Here is a 20,536-nt window from a genome sequence, read left to right as displayed (position 1 = left end):
CTAAGAGTAGTCCTGACTCTCCCATTGGAAATGCTTCTTTAACGTATGCAGTATTTCCACAAAGGAAAATTCCTCTGGGGGAGAGGCTGAAGGAATGGAGTCCTCTGCATCAGAATCTTCATAAGTGGAGAGGGGTTGCATGTCTTCATAGTCAGAAGCATCAGATTCATCAGACTCTTGTTCAGACAAAAACTACAGGGGACAGATCTCTTTTCCTTTTGGAGGGGGTAGCTTGGCTGCCCCCGATCAGCATGATAAGGTCTTCTGCCACTTTAAGCATTTGAGACTAAGGCAAGGTAGCAGGTGCCTGAGACAGGGTCGTCGGTTTCTTGGGTGTGGTTTGAACCCTGGGCCTAAGAAACTCGGTTGTTTTTGAAAGAATGGTAGTCACAAAAGAAAACGTTGGTTTGTGTCAAGATTCAGTAGTGCGAAGGACTTCCTCGGAAGCCGGTGCCTGCTCAGCGGCTCCAGACCCATCCAAGGTAGAGATGACCATAGGATCCTTAGTCGAATAAGAGTTTTGCGGCATACCAGACTCTGAAAGGGTCTTGGCAGCGGCCTGCGAATCAACTGAAGCGGGCATCAGAGGCTGCAAAAGTGCCTCACTGAGTACCGGAGGACTGACGACTAGCTCATCAGAAGCATCATCGTTAGGTATGGACCTGTGAGGGCTGTCTCTGTCTTTATCTTTACGTTTTTTCAGAAGATCTGCTGTTGGATGGCTTACCGAAGCCATAATGGAATTAGAGGACTGTAAACGAAAATATCTGGCTACAATAAGGGCCCGACGATGGGCAGTTCTGGCACTGAACAAAGCACAGACGCAACAATGGGGGATGTCGTGGTCTGGCCAAAGCATGTGATGCAGTAAGAGTGGAAGTCTCAGTGTGGTATTTGCTGTCCACTGGCAAAACAATTATTAACTTTTTCTTACATCGGTTACTGCAAGAAAAAAGGATCCCCAATGGGGTACTTAGCTTTAGAAGACTTGGAAAAGAAAACTCAGGTAGCGGACGACCGGCACTTGTGTGAACTGCTTCTGCTTTGGGCTCCATGGCAAGAAAGACTGATGTAATGGCATCAGCTGCCTTACTTTATACTACTGACAACCTGACGTCAGACCTCAAGTAACAGCAACCTACGCAGAAATACTAAGTCTCTGGTATTCGGGCCGGCCGAGGACTACCCTGGCAGGGATAATCCAAATGTGATGAATGCAACAGTCAAACACGAAGAACATCAGATGGCTATGGTTCTTTCCTACACCCTTCCTGCACATCCCTGCCTTTCACTATGTTTCTCCCTCTGCTTGCCCCATTTCACCAATTTCTTATCTCCCCTTTTTTCTTTTCGTTATTTTTTTTTTGCGCAGAGCTGTGCGACACGCCACGTCACGCATCTTTGTTATGCTAAGCTCAGCTAAATAGAGCTATAATGACTATATGTGCTTGCAACATTTTAAGGCACATGTACAAAATAAACACCTCTGCCGTGTTTCAAACCTGATCCCATCACACCTGCAGCACACTGCATTAACTCACCATGCCACGCAACTCTTACTTAAAACAAGTGTTTTAAGCAAAACATAGTAATTGCCAATTACATCATTAGGCATGTTTCAGCAGAGCTGCACACCGCACAAACTGGAATAAAAATAATGGGAAAAAAATGGGAATGTACCTTGGACTCTGGTGCAACGCTACACCACTAGACAGCCAAAGACATGATAGTGGATGCAACTGAGGCAGGTGTCAGCAGGTAAATGTGCCCTTTTATCAATAACATATAGAAAGACAGCTGCTAAGGCATTCATGGCAAAATACATATTCTACTGGTACGCTGGTGCAGAAATACATCCATATAAAGCCATGCACATAATGATGGATGCAGCAAATGTATGTCACAGCCTGTATGTGTACACATATATCTAGCAAATACACTCACCGTAGCAGTGACTCAGTAGCTCAGTCTGTTAAATGCCTTGCATAAAGTACATTTTGCCACACAGTCCTGGGTTCAAATCCAGTGTTGCGTTGCATTTCAATTACATTATTGTGAAGACAGCAATGATTCATGCACTCATTATACACACAAAGCATTGCAAAGTAAATAACTGCTTTTCAATGCTGGAAGTCACAGGCCTGCAGGTAGGGACACACATCACATATCCGTATAGCATTACTACATGTCACCTAGTACTCTGTTGTTGACACAGTTGTCTAACATACATACCTTAAACACATGCCATAATTGGAATGTAAAGGATACTCTGACCCTGGCTCTGCTTTTACAACAAGGCTGACACAGCTAACACAGATACACCTACAGCTTGCTGTCCTCCAAAGTGTTCACACTCACTGCCTATATCTATTACCTACAGCAGCAGCAACCTGTGGTATACATAGCTCTATATAAAGGTTTCTGCTACAGACTTGACCTCTGCGATGATATAGTCTCCTCACCCCAGTAAAGTCCATCTCAACAGCTAAGAAAGGGGCCCTGTTCTACATGAAGACCTTATATATTGCACAGAGGTTGCAGGTCATTGGTAATGATAGTGCAACTCAGCTCTTTTGGCTATAATTAGCATATCAGAGTCACAGACTGGTTTAGAGGCAATTACCTGCTAATGAGAAGCATTTTAACATGCAAACAACTGGCTATACGCAAACGTTCTGTATGAGACTTTCCTCACACAGAGCACACCCTCTGCGAAACAGTACTAGTAGCACATTTCAACAGAGGAGTACTGGACTACACCAGGTATGTAACTGTTTTTTGTGTATAACAAGATGCAGATGGGAGGACAGAGGTATGGGGAACAGGAAGTACAGCAATAAGCCTGTCTTAGACAGGTCATCAATACCCTGCTGTCTTATACAGTGGATGTAGAAAATATCAGGGTTGCATTGTCTTTTGTCAATGTGGCACACTGGTGTTGTTGGACTGTCTCAATATAGTGGTCGTAATAGCACACTGCCATTTGTCTGGTACTGGCCTTATGACATATTATTGGGTACCTGGCCTTAGGGGACACACCACAGTGAATGGTCGTAATAGCGCACTACTTGTCTGGCACTGGTCTTATGACATAATATTGGGCAGCTGGCATTAGGAGACATACCACAGTGGACCGGAGTGTTGGGTGTATGATCATACAGCAGAATCTCTCATGGTACACAGGGAACTACCTCAGTAATGATACTGTCTCAGTTGTATCCAGAAACACGTAGTATGTTGTCACACTGTGGGGGGTATGACGTGAGCAAGCAGTGGACAGTGCTGGCCATTTTGTTCTTGCTGTATCTGTACATAGTGGGCATCCATGCATTTGATCCTGTAATGTGTTTCCCTTTTGGTGTTTCAGGACTAATGCGTCACTGAAGGCATGCCCCCTTCTCAGATGTGGGGAATGAAATAATACAAGGACTACATCATCACATCCTCCTATCCAAGGGGAGCATAACATGGAACAGTGGGCTGCATTGTGAGCAGACCTTGTCCAGGATGTGAATGAGACTGGCCACCAGGACAGGACACATGAGCAGGTTCGATACCATGCTACAGACATGGTGAATGCTGCACGACGAAGGGCAGCTGATGTGGCCAGGGATCATGTAGTCACCGGTGAAGGGCCTGCAATGGAACAACCACTCATGGCCACTGAGGAATTCCTGGCAAACCTAGGGACACATGACAGCTCCCAGGCATCCATCACACCACTCATCATGGAGGTGGGTGCCACAGTGTCCACAGCAGAGAAGCGTGCAGGTAAGCTTATTGTGATAACCACTGTAATACTGTAGCAGTCATTCTGTCAGGCTGCACATACCTTAACATGGGTGTCAGGTCTGTGTGCTGGGGGGGGTTAGCTCAGTTTTACACACATACTCAGAATGTCAGTAATACATCAAATAACACAGTAGCTACTGTACATGTGAGATATATGCAGGCATTGCCTTGTACTGCAACATGCTGTGGTAATTAAATTATTGTGCTGCAACATGCTGTGGTACTGAAATCACCTCACCTTCACGTTTTTACAGGTCAGTCAGGAGTTGTCCAAGGCCATGGTCCTCCTCCTGATAAGCTTGATACTGTTTTGTTATGGAACATACATATGCCATTAAGGGTAGGGGCCAGGGCAACTTCCTATGTACATGTAATGCTGTGTATAACCAAAGCAGAATGTTTGTATTTTCCAGTCTGGAACAGTTACCTAGGTTTGCTAGAGTGGGTAATCACAGAAGTGTAGCTGAACGAACAAACATTTTTGCAGTTACACTTCAGAAAGAATAAGCCTCCTGGTGTACATGAGGCAATTAATCTGACATGCCTTGTACATACCGAAAGGTCAATGGTACATACCTCAGGCACAGAAACTTGTATTTGTATATATTTGTTAAGATGGGTGTACTGGATTTTGTGTGTTGTATTATCAAGTATAGTGTCATATTGCATACCAAAAAGGTACATTGTACTGGCCAAGTGTCAAGCGATTTACCTGACATGCTCATTATAAAGGCTTTGAGTGGAATGTGTATGTTGTTATGACGAAGTCTGTTGTGCATGAAAGTGGAGGTGAGAGTATGTGAGAGTGGTAATGCAGTTGTGGATCCTCATTATGACGACTCTGTGGATTTTCCATACATAATAGTGCAGGTAGTAATGTAATGCTTTTGTCTTGGTTTCCACAGGTGACCGGGGATTTGGGGTCTCTCCACCACACAATCTGAAGTTGGTGTCTCTTAGGACTCCGATGATGGTGGCGGCCATAGTGAGGCACAGGTGGGGATGTTGGGGGCTGAATCTGTCCCAGAGGTTGACATCCCTCGTCTGCCCCCATCACCACATACAGTATGCTCACACATACCTAGTCCCCAAAGGCTTCATAGATTCATACATGGGAGTCAGAGGGTGGAGACAGTGAACAGGCCAGTGTGGCAACTATGGCTTCAGTGAGTATAGACACTGGCCATAGCCAGAGAGCTGGTGAGGTCCCACACAGGCAGACTGACAGGGTCACTCCTAGGAGGACCACTGTCCACCCACCACCTGCTGCAGGTACCACATCACAGATCAATCAGTGCATGTTTTGGGCCCTCATGGAGGCACAGACACGTTCTGAATGGAACACAAGATGTATGCTTACAGCTAAGGATGTAGCACAGTCTAACATCCGTGACTACCTCCAACACATTGAGGACACCCCGGATCGGTTCACTGATGCAGTGTACAGACAGTGGGCTGAGACAGAGTCTGTCTTGGATGGCATATTGTTCTCGAATGTGTGGTTGGGGTTGGGCGTCGGACTTGTGGATGTAGGCCAGCAACACCATCTGCTGATAGTTCATGCAGCCATGCACAGATACATTCTCGTAGTGGCAGTATATCCAGCGCTACAGAGGGGAGTGTGCTGTCCACACCACGATTTGGCAGGCCATGGGCACATGGTCCTGGGCGGTCCCATGGGGGACACGGTCCCAGCAGACAGCAGTCGCCGTCAGGTACTAGCATCACATCTGACCTTGGGCATGGTGGTGCCATTGCAATTCCTAGCAGAGCCAGCACCCATGTGCAGGGCCAGAGACAATGAACTGTCAACTCTACCATGTACGGTCCACAGCTGTCCAACAAACACATTTGTAGGGCTAGCACTGAGCTTGACTGTATATATGCACACACTCACATCACTGTCACATGCAAGTCACCTACAGACACACATACAGCACCTCTCCATGCTCCATCTAACCCGCACCCGATACTGACTCACACAACTGTGGTCAACAATTTGGGCCAGACTAGGCCGCCAGCACCCCCTGTCAACCTCCCCCATTGATGCAGGGGAATGAAAATAAGCTTTTGATGCACAGGGTGACGGTTACTTAACATGTACGTGTGTAATGTAGTATTGGTTTGTATGCCACTTGTAGTGGTCACCAACATACAATGTATGCTGGCATGTGACATGAGTATGCAACATACATTTGTGGACCTTATGATGTATGATGTTGTACTGGGGGTATTTTTACACAATCACAAATATGTCACAGACCTGTGTATGTTTCTGTTCCAGGAGTCTGAGGAGATAAACTAAGGCACACAGCAGCAGTAAAGCGGCACAGCATAGCTATGGCATGGCAGCACAGTAGAAATATGACTTTAGGAAGGTACAGCAGCATACATGCATGGCTCCATAGGTTCACATCTGTATGACAGTCTACCAAGGGCAATGGCGGCGGTCAGCATACTCATGCATTCATAATTTGTGATAAGGTCTGCTACAGGGCAAGGTGTGACCTTGCTGGAGTGCATATGCTGCCTATCTGTATGCAGCATAGTAGATAACTCACTGTAAGGACATTAACCTACCGTGTGACGTTAGTACTACATGCTTGTGGGAGACATTTGTCCAGCAAACATAAACAAACCCTGCCTAATGGTACACAGAGCACCTCAGTGGATCTCAGCACATGCTATCTGGCTGGGAAGCCATCATCTCAACACATGGCTTCTGCCTGAGTCCCTCTTGGACTGGGGCAATATGTGCTGGTCCTGTACCTATGGGTATACAGATGTCTCTGATTGTGAGGGTTGTATGGCCCCATAACATGATGTATACTGCTGTAACAGCTTCACACAAAAACATGGTCACATTCAGGCTAGCACCACTTCAACTCACTGCATAAAGGACACAACAAGGTGTGCACATACTGCAAGTTGGCTGTATGTAGATTAGAACACTTACCTAAGTACTGGTACACACTGCAGATTACAGCAGCCAATGCACACAACACAACTCATGTCTGCTAGTACTATCAGTTTAGAACATATAATGCTCGTTGATATCAGTAAGTCTTGTTGTAATCAGTCATTTGGGGGCCACATCACCAACAACAAATGAAATGATGCAAAACCCTATGTCTACTTTACAAAGGTTATCATACGTATGCCATATGGATATACACATGCACTATGTTGGGCAGAGTTATATTAGAACCCCTACCTATCTAGGCTTATACACTTTAGATCACGCTACTTATCACACGCACCACTGCTTAAGTCTTGCTACTACACTGTCAGTTGGCAGGCTTAAGGTGGTTGACATCATCAGGCCTTGTAGAATAGGGCAGTGTGGAAGCCAGCAGCAAGTAATGGGCCAAAATGTGCATAATCATTGCAGGTGGATAGCCGATGAGGGCATGTTAGTTGTTTTCCAGGGGTACACACACATGCACCAAGTAACCTGGAGTGAGATTAGAACCTATCTAGTATTACATACTATAGATCACAGTATTGACCGCATGCACCATGGCTTAAGTCTTGGTACTACACTGTCAGCTGCTATTCTTAAGGTGGCTGACATCATCAGGCCTTGTAGAATAGAGCAATGTGAAAGCCAGCAGCAAGTTATGGGCCCAGAAAGTGCATAACCATTGCAGGTGAATAGCCCATTAGGGCATGTCCATTGTTTTGCAGGGGTGTATATATATATATATATATATATATATATATATATATATATATATATATATATATATAGAAGGCTGCCAGCCTAGCTAGAGTTTTGTAAATAATTCTATGTCATTTGTAAATATTAATGCAATCCATAGGCTTGTTTTACAAATGTAAAGAGAACTATATGTTATGATTAAACTATATGGTGTACTGAATTTCAAAAATGTAACCACAGTGCACTCTGCTGGAAGAAAGCTGATAAGTCAAGCATTGTATGACTGATCTCAAGTTCGGAAACAGGATGTCTGGGCCAGGAAATTCTTTCTATCGTCTTGATTTAAGAGACAATTACTATGGTTTTACATGCATAATGTCTTTTATTGCTGTGGCTTCCTGGCCAGGTGCATCTTACTAAGAAATGTAAATTCTGAGTTAATGTTAGCCTGGGAACCAGAGAAGTGTCAAGAAATATCTAATGTGAAATGACTCAGCAGTACTGTGTTATCAATTTAAGACTTTCTCAGAGAGAAAAAATTGAGGATTTTGGTTTGTCTGAACCTGAACACATCAACTCACCAGCATTCTGCCTTTTGCTCTGTAAGTAAGATATTTATTTAGAACAGTGATTTCTCTTAAAGCCAGATAGAAATAGACAGATTAGTCTAGCTGTTTTCTATATTTATGTCAGACTATTCTACAGTATTATTTTAAAGCATTTTCCTGTGATTTCTGAAGTCAGTAATGTCATTGTGTTGACGTAATAAAATTTGTCTCGTGTTTTTATTATTTATTATTAAATACTTTTAAACCTTTCAACTGTGACTGTTTTGTGTAGAGAAAATGGAAGGTCTAGAGTACATGCATGTATTTAGTGATACTGTACTAAGCCACTCCAGAATAGCCTTATCCAAATAGTAAGTGTAACCCAGGGCTAACAGTAATATTACACAGTGAAATTGGTCACCCTTTGGGAAGGACCTTATAGTAGCTGGTATAAGTGGTTGGTGGCAGTGATTTCTAACTTATATTCTGGAAAGAAGGGGGCATAGCTGGAGAACCTGTGCCAGCCTTCCCAAGGCGTGTCTGTGTGTTTGTATATAACTCATATCTCAAAGTGTGTGTGTGTGTGTGTGTGTGTGTGTGTGTGTGTGTGTGTGTGTGTGTGTGTGTGTCAGCTACTTGGGCAGGGACACGAAGGACTGGTTGGACAGAGGAAGCTGGAAGTTTTAGCTTGACCACTAGGCTGAGATCTGAACCCTATAGTTCTGCCAGTGGGGAGTATTACTGGGGATCTGGAGAGAAAAGGAGAAACCAGCCCCAGACTGATCTCTGTATGCTGTTAAGGGAAATTGTACTTTACTATATGTGTACTTGTTATGCTTCCCAATGTGCACACCCCTCACTGGTACTAGTGGTGAGGATTGAGAATCCTTGATTACTGGGCCAGTCCACGGGCATCACATATTAATTGATGGCAGTGGAGGGATATCCACATCAAATATTAACTGATAGTGCTGAGTTAGCCATATCACATATTAAAGGGCTTGTAGTGGTGTGGATAACTGTAGCTTGTGTACAGTGATCACTGAAGGTGTTTTTGTACTCTAAACAAGCCACTCAGTGAACACTAAGAGTTCAGATCACAACTGTTTTATTTCTTTTGTAAGCTTAGTTAGTCAGGGAGAGCAGGCAAGCATGTCAGCAGAGGAGTATGGCAAGCTGATAAGGAACCAGTTGGCTGAGATGTTCCAGGTTAAAGGACTGGTGGATGGAAACCTGACTGAGGCACACATGATTGCAGCTTTGGTCACAGCTGCATCAGAAAACAGCAATCAGGAGGACGATCAGACTGGCCGTGGAGATATACAACACTCAGAGAATGGACAGCTCGACCTTTCTGCAGAGGACTTAAAATCTATCTGGAGCTAGAGAGACTTGAGTTGGAGGCCAGGCGTTTGGAAATGGAAGCTGTGGAGAAGGAGAGACAGAGGCAGCACGAAAAGGGGATGCTGACTCTTTGCCAGAGTCATGGAGGTAATAGGGAAGGGAGTAACTGGATCCCAGAAGCACAAAAGGTCAGTAAATGTCTTCCACAGTTTACAGATGGGGATAATTTTGATAGTTTCATTCATATGTTTGAGAGGGTATGTAAAGAGTATGTTGTTGACCAAAGGCTCTGGGTACAGTTCCTGCTCCTCTTACTCAATGGTAAAGCTGTAAATGTACTTTCTAAATTATCTGAGGTTGACTGTTTAAACTATAATGCTGTAAACAATTGTTTGTTAGAATTTTTTAAGCTAACCCCTGAAACTTGTAGGAAAAAGTTTCTTGAGCATAGACACAAGGTAGATGAAAGTGTGTGTGAATATGTTGCTGAACTGATGACTTATTTTCATGGAGTGGATGTCAGGTCACCACTTTAGAAAAGGTGACAGACTTTTTGGTGAGGGAACAAGCCCTTAGCACTTGGCCTGAGGACATGAGGATCTGGTTAGCTGACAGACAATGTGCTACTTCTGATGAGATGGGGAAGAAGGGAGCTCTATACCTAGCAAGCAGGGCATCGCTGCACAGGAAGGGACCCTCCAGTACTGCTCATGGGTCTACAGGAACCCATGGTGGGCAGTCCAGACTGCCCCAACAGAATCTGACAGTAGCAGGGGAACCAACTAGTCCAGGTACACGTCCAGGACCTAGGGTTAAATGTTTTGAATGCAACCAGTGGGGCCATGTGGCATACAGATGTCCATGGAGGCATGTTGGGGAACAAAAGGTGAGGGAGCCAGTAAGTGGGAAGGACAAAATGTCAACAGTAGGTTGTCTTGAGACCAAAGGGGTACCAAGCTATCATCCTGTAGATGTCCTGATAGGGAAGGATTTTGATGAGGCAGTACCATGTGCTTATGCAGTTACACACAGTCAGGCCAGGAGACAAGCATGTGGATCTGGTAGCCTGGGGGAGACCCAGTCAGACCGCATCCTTGCAACCAGGACTGGTGAGGTGGTTACTTCAGCGAGGGAGGTATCCTATAGCAGTGAGACTGAAGGTGAGCCACAGCTGCTTGTGGGTACTGATGGTCCCTTGGACAGAGTGACTGCAAAGGTACAGTTGAGTAGTAGTACCCAGGTTGACAATGAGGCACCACTGTCAGAGCATGCCAGACTTCCTGTGGAAGGGGAGCTGGGAAGGGTTACAAAGAGAGAGTTGAGACAGGCTCAGCTCTTAGACCCTACATTGCAAGGCCTGAGGCAGGTAGCTAATGACGCACCTTATTCTCAAGAGAAGGGGGAATCTATATACGGGGACAAAACGTTACTGTATAGAGAGTGGACCCCTGAGGGAGGGCTAGAAGGTGAGAGAATGCAGCAGCTAGTAGTGTCTAGAGCCTACCGTCTGGTGCTTCTAGCCATAGCCCATGATATTCCGTTTGCAGGTCACATGGGCATAAAATGTGCACAGAGACGTATTATGCAGAACTTCTATTGGCCTGGAATTTCCAGAGATGTAACAGGGTACTGCAGGACCTGTGACAGTGCCAAAAGGTAGGCAAGGCACGAGACAAGGTGATAGCTCCTTTTATGCCTTTCCCTGTGATTGAGGAGCCATTTCAGAGGGTAGCTATGGATATTGTGGGGCCTCTGAGCACCCTAAGTTCAACAGGGAAAAAGTATATCCTAATGGTAGTAGATTATGCTACAAGACACTCTGAGGCAGCAGCTTTGTCCTCCACTAAGACAGAAAAGGTGTCAAATGCTTTGTTAGAAATTTTCAGCAGGGTAGGTTTCCCAAAAGAAATACTGACTGACAGAGGTGTCAATTTCATGTCAGACCTGCTGGCTTGTCTGTGAACGTACTGTGGGGTGAAGCACCTAAAGACCACCCCCTATCATCCTCAGACCAGTGGTCTTGCTGAGAGGTTAAACTTTACAATCAAGTCCATGCTACGGGCATTTGCAGACCAGGTTAAGAGGGATTGGGACAAATATTTGCCTAATCTGTTTGCTTACAGAGAGGTTCCCCAAGAATCCACAGGTTTTTTACCCTTTGAGTTGTTGTATGGGCATAGGGTGAGGAGGGCCTCTAGATTTAATCTGTGATGAGTGGGAAGGCGAATGTGAATCCCACAAGGAGTCTGTTGTGGCAAACATCCTAAACCTCAGGACAAGGCTCAGGGAACACATGGGCTTGGCCCAGGAGAGCCTGGCAGAAGCCCAACAGCAGAAAAAAGGTCTGGTATGACAGGAATACTTGAGACAGACAGTATGCTGTAGGGCAGCAAGTAATGGTTCTCATTCCTGTCAGACACAACAAGCTGCAAGCAGCTTGGGAGGGACCCTACAAGGTGGTACGAAAGGTAAGTGATGTTAACTACATGGTAGAACTGCTAGGCAGGGGCACAAATTGTACCATGTTAACATGATGAAACCTTATGATAGGGAGGCCCTTGTGCCATGTATTTGCAGTGGATTGCAGGAGGAGTCTGAGGGAGATCTGTTGACTGATCTCCTCAGTAAGGCTCGGACTGAGAACTCAATGGAAGGGGTAGCAATGTCCCAGCAGCTATCTCCTACCCAGTTTCGAGAAATCTGAGCAGTGTTACAGGAATTTGGGGGCATATTCACTAGGAAACCAGGGTGCACCCACCTGGTGCAGCACCAGTTGGATACAGGACCCCAACAGCCTATTAGACAGGCACCTTATAGGCTGCCTGAGTCAAACAGACTCTGAGGAAGGAGATACAGGAAATTGGAACTATGGGGTAATTCAAGAGTCCAACAGTCCCGGGGCCACCCCAGTGGTGCTGGTGCCGAAGGATGGTAGTAGCAGGTTTTGTGTGGACTACCAGAAATTAAATAGTCACACAGAGTCAGATGCTTGCCCCATGCCTAGGACAGATGAAGCCCTACAGCAGTTGGGCAGAGCTAAGTATCTTACCACCACTGATCGTACCAAGGGTTACTGGCAGGTGCCCTTGACTCCCAGTGCTACAGAAAGGTCAGCCTTTGTGACTCTTTTTGGCTTGTATGCATTCACAAAGATGCCCTTTTGAATGAAAAATGCCCCAGAGACTTTCCAGAGACTGGTAGATCATATCCTAGGAGCAGGAGGGTTTGCCCTTGCTTACCTAGATAATATTGCCATCTACAGCCATTCCTGGCAAGAGCACCTTCAACATGTCAGGGAGGTGCTGGGCAGACTACAGGGAGCGGGGTTGGCCATTAAGCCGAGAAAAAGTGTCAGGTGGGTATGGCACAGGTCTCCCACCTGGAACATAGAGTAGAGAGTGGTAAGATCAGGCCAGAACCTGTCAAAGTGGAAGCCATTAATGCATAGCTTGTACCTGTTACCAAAAAGCAGGTAAGGGCATTCTTAGGGACAGCAGGGTTCTACAGAAATTGTCCCCAGTTACAGTACCATAGCTGTTCCCCTCACAGACCTGACAAGGAAAAACAGGCCAGATACGGTAGTGCGGACCACAGCATGCGCAGCAGGCATTCCAGACGCGTAAAGAAGCTTTGGGAGGACCTCCTGTGTTAGCCAGTCCAGATTAAAGCAAAGCATTTGTTGTGCAGGTGAATGCTTCAAACCATGGGGTGGCGGCTATACTTAGCAAGATTGCTTCAAAGGAAGAAGAGCACCCAGTGATTTATCTCAGTCATAGGCTCCAACCCAGGGAGGAATGCTATGCAGCTGTAGAAAAGGAATGTCTAGCCATATTGTGGGCACTGCAGAAACTTCAGCCTTATCTATATGGAAGAAAATTCACTGTACTTACAGATCACAATCCCCTAACATGGTTACACCGAGTCAGCCAGCAAAATGCGAAGTTGCTAAGATGGTGCCTAGGGTTCCAAGGAATATGTCAATGCAGCACCCACATGGGGTTAACAATGCCAACACAGATGGGCTCTCAAGACAGGGAATGGGGTAAAGTATACTCAGACCTAACCCTCTCAAGCAACGTTTCTCAAGGGTCACTTGAAAAACTAGCTTGAGTTCGCTGGGGGGGGGGGGTATGTGAAGGCTGGAAGCCTAGCTAGATAGAAGTTTGTAAATAATTCTATGTCATTTGTAAATATTAATGTAATCCATAGGCTTGTTTTACAAATGTAAAGAGAACTATATGTTATGATTAAACTATAGGTTGTACTGAGCTTAAAAATGCAACCACATGCACTCTGCTGGAAGAAAGCTGATAAGTCAAGCAATGTAGGATTGTTCGATCTCCAGCTCAAAGACAGGCTGTCTGGGCCAGGAAATTCTTTCTATTCTCTTGATTTAAAAGATAATTACTAAGGTTTTACATATATAATGTCTTTTTTTGCTGTGGCTTCCTGACCAGGTGCAGCTTACTAAGAAATGTAAACTTTGAGTTTCTGTTAGCCTAGGAACCAGGGAAGTGTCAAGAATGATGTACAGTGAAATGACTCAGCAGTACTGTGTTATCAATGTAAGACTTTCTCAGAGAGAGAGAACTTTTAGTTATGTACTTACCATAACTATAGATGTATGTGATCCATCTCGCCTACATTCATAACTGATGGGCTCGGAGCCGAGAATCGGCTCCGACTCGGCCGATACACTAGCACGAAGTCTCTCACTGGCTGGGCCAACCCCTTATCCCAGGATGCACCACGCCCAAACCCCCAGATCTTGTTTGCCCCACAACAACTCATCCACATGTACCAATTCGACAAGGAGACCCATGGAACTACACAACAGTGTTTCCTCCAGATCCAACAGGTAGGGGGAAGGAGGGCGGGTACGTAAGAATGTAGTCGAGATGGATCACATACATCTATCGTTATGGTAAGTACATAACTAAAAGATGTAATGCGATCCTATCTCGCCTACATTCATAACTGATGGGACAGCGTCCCTAGCACCTAGATCCTGGGAGGCTCACTGGAAAACACTCCTGAGCACTGTGGAACCAAAGGACGCCCGACCCCTAGACGCCACGTCCAGTTTGTAATGAGAAATAAATGTGGAGAAGCCCAAGTGGCCGCTGCACATATCTCATCCACAGACAGTCTGGCGTGGAAGGCCACTGAAGTTGCCATAGCCCTAGTAGAATGCGCTCTAACTGGAAATGGAAGGTTCCTTCCTGTTGATGCATAAATAAATGAAACACAATCCCTAATCCACCTAGCGATAGTGGTCTTAGTTACTGCTTTGCCAATCCTGTTATCCGCAAAGGCCACAAACAACTGGTCTGATTTCCTCTGCTGCTGTGTCCTAAGTAAAACCTCAGTTGTCTATGCACATCCAACTGATGAAGTCTGTATTCTGCCTTGTTGGAAAATTTTGGAAAGAAAACTGGTAGCTCTATAGATTGTTGCAGACAAAGAGCAGAAGAAATGACGGATTTAATCTTAGAGATAGTCTATCCTTATGAAAGATCAGATAAGGAGGCTTGACAGAAAGGGCTTGAAGCTCCGAAACCCTTCTGGCTGAAGTAATAGCTACCAAGAAGGCAGTCTTCCAAGATAGGAATTTTTGCTCACAAGTGGCCGCCGGCTCAAAGGGATGAGATGTCAAGGCTCCTAGAACCACATTCAAATCCCATGGCAAAACAGGTTGCGACACCGGGGGTGAAGCAACCAAACTCCCTTGAGAAAGGCCTTACACAACTTATGACTCATGAGTGAAGGCTCAAAAGCAACATGATAATTAGAAATCGCTGCCAATTGTACTTTAAGCGTGGAGACAGCGGAACCCTGTCTAAAAAGAGTTGCCAAAAAATCTAATACTGCCGACACCAGGGCTCTCAGAGGATCAAGGTTGTGCCGCTGGGCCCAAATGGCAAACCTTTTCCATTTATTAGAATATATCTCCTTGGTGGAAGCTCTGTGGGAAGAAGACAGAATCCGGACCACCTCAGGCGAAAGGATATGCTGTCTGACTAAGGTCGGAAGTGGAGCAGCCAAGCCGCTAGCTTGAGAGTTCGCAGTGATGGATGGGCCTGACCCGACTGAAGAGTCAGGAGGTCTGGAACTGGGTCCAGAATCCAAGGACCCTCTACTGCATACTTCCGAAGGAAGGGAAACCAAACTTGGCTGGGCCAGTGTGGTGCGATCAAAATCATGCTGCTTCCCAAGCAGATCACCTTCTGAATCACCTTTGGCAGTAGAGGGACCGGAGGGAAGGCATATAGCAGACCGGAGGGCCAATTGTGGACTAGAGCGTCCCTGGGTGACTCCCCCTGGGGGGGAATCAGGGAGAAGAAATTGCTGCACTTCGCATTCCAGGGGCTGGCGAAAAGGTCGCAGCAGGAGAACCCCCACTTGGAGAAGATCCGAGCCGCTACTTGGTCGTTCAGGGACCCCTCGTGAGGAATCAGAATAACTCTGCTCAGCCTGTCTGCTATCACACTGGACTTCCCCGGAATGTGCGTTGCCACTAGAAATCTCTGGGAAGCGATCGCCCAATTCCACACTCTCATGGCTTCTCTGCAAAGAGGATAAGACCTGGTTCCTCCCTGCTTGTTCAGGTACCATACCACCGCCATATTGTCTGAGAAGATTTCGATGATACCCTTGGGAAGAGAGCTGTGAAGTGCCTGCAATGCTAGAAGCACTGCCCTCATTTCCAGAACATTGATATGCAAGTGGGTTTCGTGATCTTGCCACGTGCCTTGAACCGTCCTGCCCAGATAATGCCCCCCCCCCACCCTATCTGGGAGGTGTCCGTGGTCACTGTGGCAATGGAGGAGGGGGGGCAGAAGAGTCTCCCCTGGTTCAGGTTGGAGGAGAGGAGCCACCAACGAAGATCTCGCCAACACGTTTCCGTGATGAGAATCGGGTAGGACAATGGCAGTTCTTGGTATGACCACTGGGTCGACAGGAGCCATTGAAGAATTCGCATGTGCAATCTTGCCAGAGGGACCAGAAGAATGGAGGCCGCCATCGATCCCAAAAGCTGAAGGACCATCCTGGCTGGGGCTTTCCGTCGGGGCAGTAAGGCTAGGACTTGGCCCTGTAGTATCTTTATCCTCTCTGTTGGAAGGAATGCTCGCATCTCTACAGAGTCTAGCTCTGCGCCTATAAAGGCAACACGCTGTGATGGCAGCAATACAGACTTTTCCCAGTTGAATGTAATTCCTAATAGATGTCCCAACTCGATGGTAGCACTCACGGCTAGAGTAAGAAGATGCCTGGTGGAGGCGGTGAGGAGCCAATCGTCTAGATACAGAAACACCTGGAATCCCAGACGTCTCAGTGAGCCGTCACCACTGCCAGACATTTGGTAAACACCCTGGGGGCTGTGGTGAGACCAAAGGGCAGGACCCGGAACTGGAAGTGACTGGCTCCTAGGCGGAAGCATAAATGGATCCTGGACGCCCTGTTTATCTTGATGTGATAATAGGCGTACTTGAGATCAATGGAGCACATCCATACTCCTTTTTCCAGCAATGGGAAAATGGATTGCAAAGTGACCATCCGGAACTTGGACTTCTTTACGAAGCGGTTTAGGCGGCTGAGATCCAGAATGGGTCTCAAGTACCCTGTTCTTTTCGGCACCAAAAATAACCTTGAGTAAGTTCCTAATCCGGTCTGGTCTGTGGGGACTGGCTGGATGACTCCCTTTCCGAGCAGCTTTGCGACCTCTATAGCTGCTTGATCCCGTTGACTGGGTGGCACGTCCGGGATTTTCCTTGACGGTGGAGGGGGATGGATAAAGGGGATGGTGTAACCGCCAGCGATGATACGAAGCACCCACTGATCCTGAGTGATGGAACCCCAGGCCCTTGGATGCTCCGAGAATCGACCCCCGACTGGCTCCAGAGACACACAGTCGGGCAGTCCCTCAGGGACACTGGAAGGAGGAACCACGAAAGGATTCGCGGTCTCCTGAGTTGCGGGGGCCTCCGCCGCCTCTAGGGCGACGTCTTCCAGAATAATTCCCCCCCCTCTGCCTCTGGAAGGGGGGTCACTCTGATGGGCAGGGAAAGACTTTTGGGACTTTCTGAACCACATCTTTCCTCCACTCTGAGCCTTGGGATAAGGTCTAGAGGGAAGCGAAAAATGGGCCCCAATGGCAGACAAAGTCTTACCCTCCTGCTCACATCTAGTGAGTGTGTCTTTCACCTTGGGTCCAAAGAGAGAGGACCCATCGAATGGAGCGTCTGTGAAGGAAGACTTGAACACCTCCGCAAAGTGACACAAGCGCATCCAGGCTTGCCTCCTAAGGGCTACGCCCGAACTCGCTGCCCTACCCGCCCCTTCGGTTGCATACGATATGAGCCTCATGTACGAGTTAACAATCGACGAAAGGGTAGACAGCTGGGCGTTGACAGACTGCGTCAATGCCTCAGGCACGTTACCTGACAGGGTATCTCCCAACTCCTTTATGAGATCCCTTTGGAGCCTCGTAAAGTGACACAAATAATTCAGTGACCGCAGAGTAAAGGTCGCTGAAGTCAGGGTACGCTTCCCGTACCTATCCATGCTCCTGGACTCCTTGTTAGGAGGATGGATAGAAGTAGATGCCTCTGCCACATCCTGCTGGGTGGCAGACGCCACCACCATAGCATCAACCGGAACTCCCTTGGTTAGAAACTCCTTGCCAGGGGGTGCGGATAAAAACTTGTTGGGGCGAGAAGGAACTGGCTCCACAGAATCAGGGTGTTCCCACACCCTTCGACAAATAAGGTCCAGTAACTCATCGAAGGGTGGAGACACCCAGGAGGTGGAGGGTTGGGCTCCGAAGGCCTTGAGGAAGACCAACTCCTCTGCGGAAGGGGTTTTGGATGGCCAGTCGCCCCTCTGTCTCAAGATCTCCAGGATATCGGAGAACGAGACATCGTCAGAGGACGACTTAGGGGACCCTTCCACATCATCAAGGTCAGTGTCAGAGGTGACAGACTCATCTGGGGAGTCTATGTGCTTCCTCTTGCACAACTTTTTCCTGGGGGGCTCTTCAGGCACGGACTCTGAAAGCTCCTCGGAAAACAGGGGACCACACAAGGAGGAATCCTCAGGCCTAGGAGCCGCGCTGTCCAAAGACAGGGGGGCACCAGAAGCTCTAGTCGCCGTGTCTCGGGAAGGAGTCGCAGATTCAGGTGAAGTCACTAGAGACTTGGCCAGCGCGCTCCTCATAGCCTCGAAGGCGGGCCCACCAGAATCTGAAGAAAGGCCAGTCTCCGAGACCATGATCGGGGTTCCCCTAGCTGAGGCTCCGAGCCCATCAGTTATGAATGTAGGCGAGATAGGATCGCATTACATCTGAGGATTTTGGATTTTATCTGAACCTGAACACATCAACTCACCAGCACTCTGTCTTTGCTCTGTAAGTAAGATATTTATTTAGAACAGTAATTTCTCTTAGAGATAAATAGAAATAGCCAGATTAGTCTATCTGTTTTCTATATTTATGTCAGACTATTCCACAATATTATTTTAAAGCATTTCCTGAGATTTCTGAACTCTGTAATGTCATTGTTGAAGTAATAAGATTTGTCTTGTGTTTTTTATTTATTAAATACTTTTAAACCTTTCAACTGTGGCTGTTTTTTTGTAGAGATAATTTAAGCTCTAGAGTACTTGCATGTATTTAGTGATACTGTACTACGCCACTCCAGAATAGCCTTAGCCCTGGGTTACACTTACTATACGGATAACAGTAATATTACACAGTGAAATTGGTCACACATTGGGAATGGCCTTATAGTTCATAGGTAGGTACTAGGCTATTGGCCCTAGGTTCTATATAAGCCTAGCCAAAAAGGTACCCTGGCTTTCGCCACCCAAGAAAATTATTTTCCTGTGCCCCTGTCGAGCAAAGCCAGAGAAGTGATCCTCGGAGTGAATTTCCTATCTCCCATCCAATCATCAAGATTTTTCTTGAAGAGTGCTAATGAGGAGCTTTGTTTGATATAGGCAGGTAGTTTGTTCCAGAGTATGGGAAGTCTCTGGGACAGGAATCTATCCCTCCAGAATGCTCTGTTTATTGTGGTGACAAGGTTTAGGTCCCTAGAGCATGTAGCTTGGAGGGATTGGGATTTCTTTAAGTGGAGCATGTCCAACAGCTCTGGGTTTGACATAGCTTTGTATGTTAGGCAGAGATCGCCTCTGAGCAGGCGATATGCTACGGAGTAAAGCTGGAGTTTTTTTAGATGCTCTGCGTAGGGCATCTGTTTGAGGCTGGCAATCCTCTCTGTGAGGTATTTCTGCGGCCTTTCTAGTTGTTGTAGATGTCTTTTGAGGTACATACCAAAACGGGCGCTGTACTCTATAATAGGTCTAATGAGTGATGAGTAGAGGGGAACAATTACCTCTTTTTTCCTACACGAGAAACCTTTTTAGATTAGGTGTGCCACATAGAAGGATTTCCGGACTACTGTGGCAATGTGATTATCAAAGGAGAGACTACTGTCCACCTGTGTCCCAAGGTTTCTTATCACACTTTTGGTGTTAAGTAGATTACCGCCCATGTGGTAGTTCATGGGTACAGAGTTTTTACCAAAAGGGATGACAATGCACTTTTTGGCATTGAGCTTGAGGCCATGGCTTTGACACCAGGCATCTGTCTCAGTGAGGCCCTTTTGTAGGATGTCCACATCGTTAGGAGTTTCGATTATGGCTCCTAGTTTCCAGTAATCTGCGAACTTCGTTAGTCAAAGACCTTCTGTGTTCGCCTGCACTTCTGAGAAGTAGATACCAAACAGGAGAGGACCCAGGACTGAACCATGTGGTACTCCATTCGTCACTGGTCTGAAGTCCCATCTTGTGACATAGGGATTTATACCTATACACCTAGTTTAGTGAGTTTATCTATAATTCCAGACTGGGGGATGGTGTTGAAAGCCTTGGCGAGATCTAGATAGGCTGTGTGAACCTCCTTACCCTCATCTACGGCTTTGGTGACCACTTCAAAAAAGTCTATCAGGTTGAGAAGACATGATCTGCCTTTTACAAACCTGAACTGGATGGGGTCCAGAATTTGGAGATTATCAATGTCATTGTTTATAAGTTCCATGACGATACGTTCTATAGCCTTGCAGACCAGGATCATCAGCTAATGGGGCGGTAGTTCCCGGGGTCCATGTTGGCTCTCCCTTTGTAGAGTGGGATA

At 46.5% G+C, this 20,536-nt stretch overlaps 1 protein-coding gene across 1 annotated transcript in view; it reads right to left on the bottom strand.

The window, feature by feature from the left end:
* The window catches only part of PPIP5K2 (diphosphoinositol pentakisphosphate kinase 2), a 3,486,936-nt gene that overhangs the window by 3,157,277 nt on the left and 309,123 nt on the right, over positions 1-20,536 (bottom strand). Inside the window, 1 exon segment of the mRNA XM_044063880.1 lies at positions 13,196-13,201. Coding sequence (XP_043919815.1) covers positions 13,196-13,201 — 6 coding nt within the window.

This window comes from Protopterus annectens, chromosome 2.part2, assembly GCF_019279795.1.
Source record: "Protopterus annectens isolate FY-2018-M chromosome 2.part2, PAN1.0, whole genome shotgun sequence".
Lineage (NCBI taxonomy): Eukaryota > Metazoa > Chordata > Ceratodontiformes > Protopteridae > Protopterus > Protopterus annectens.
The sequence above is the reverse complement of the archived record's forward strand: the minus strand, read 5'-3'. Positions and strand labels throughout refer to the sequence as shown.